Source organism: Cystoisospora suis (genome assembly GCF_002600585.1).
Source record: "Cystoisospora suis strain Wien I chromosome Unknown contig_3985, whole genome shotgun sequence".
Classification (NCBI taxonomy): domain Eukaryota; phylum Apicomplexa; class Conoidasida; order Eucoccidiorida; family Sarcocystidae; genus Cystoisospora; species Cystoisospora suis.
Genome location: NW_027156779.1, coordinates 1 through 740, shown reverse-complemented (window position 1 = coordinate 740; position 740 = coordinate 1). Strand labels below are relative to the sequence as shown.

The 740-nt window shown below is 59.7% G+C and overlaps 1 protein-coding gene across 1 annotated transcript; it reads right to left on the bottom strand.

Moving 5' to 3' along the window:
- Positions 1–8: 8 nt before the first annotated feature.
- Positions 9–706, bottom strand: CSUI_007529 (uncharacterized protein; the record flags this gene model as incomplete). The annotated part of the gene is made up of 1 exon (XM_068067674.1): positions 9–706. A coding segment is annotated over one exon (381 nt), but the record flags the coding sequence as incomplete, so codon positions are not given.
- Between the last annotated feature and the right edge of the window lie 34 nt (positions 707–740).

Genomic DNA, 740 nt, shown 5'->3' with positions numbered 1-740 from the left:
CCCACATAGCTGGGCAACGTCCCCTGTTGCCATGCTCATACTTCGATTCTTCGACCGCCACCCTCCCTACTGGGGCGGTCGATGCGGCACACTTCCGGCAACCCATACTGCCATGTACGGTCAGTGGGTGCCTGCTTTGTACGGCTACTCATGCTGCCTTGTGCAGTCAGTGGGTGCCTCGTTCCGACTACTCCCGCTGCTCTAGGCAGTCGGGGAGTGTCGCTTCGCCACGGCTGTGCACCCTGCCTTGTCCGGTCAGAGAGTGCCTGCCTCACGCGGCTTCTCACAGTGCTTTAGTTAGTCAGTGAGAGCTGCCTCCTTGCAGCTACCCACGCTGCTCGGTGCAATCAGTGGGTGCGCGCCAACATCCCTGATTTCTCTCCCGCCTCTTCTCTTCCAGCGGGTCTGCGCCGGGCGTTCCTCTCTCCTCGATTTGCGTCGTCCCTGGGCTGCCTTGTACATGAGGCGGCGACTCGGCTTGGCCTGGTATCTCCTCGTCTCCGTATGTCGCCCCTCTAGCCTTCGGCAGATACAGATCTGCAAAGTACGGGTCCGGTGAGACATCCCGGGTGAGAACAGATGGCGTGAACTGTCGGAGAAGTCGGTGGCTCAGTCTTCGAGTGACCCCCGTCTGCAGATCTGGGACATCATAGAATGAACACTTCTCGCCGTCTGACTCTCCGCGCGCTCTGGGATGACGCACTTGTTTAGCCTGTCAAAACCCTGCTCCTGAGTCTCTT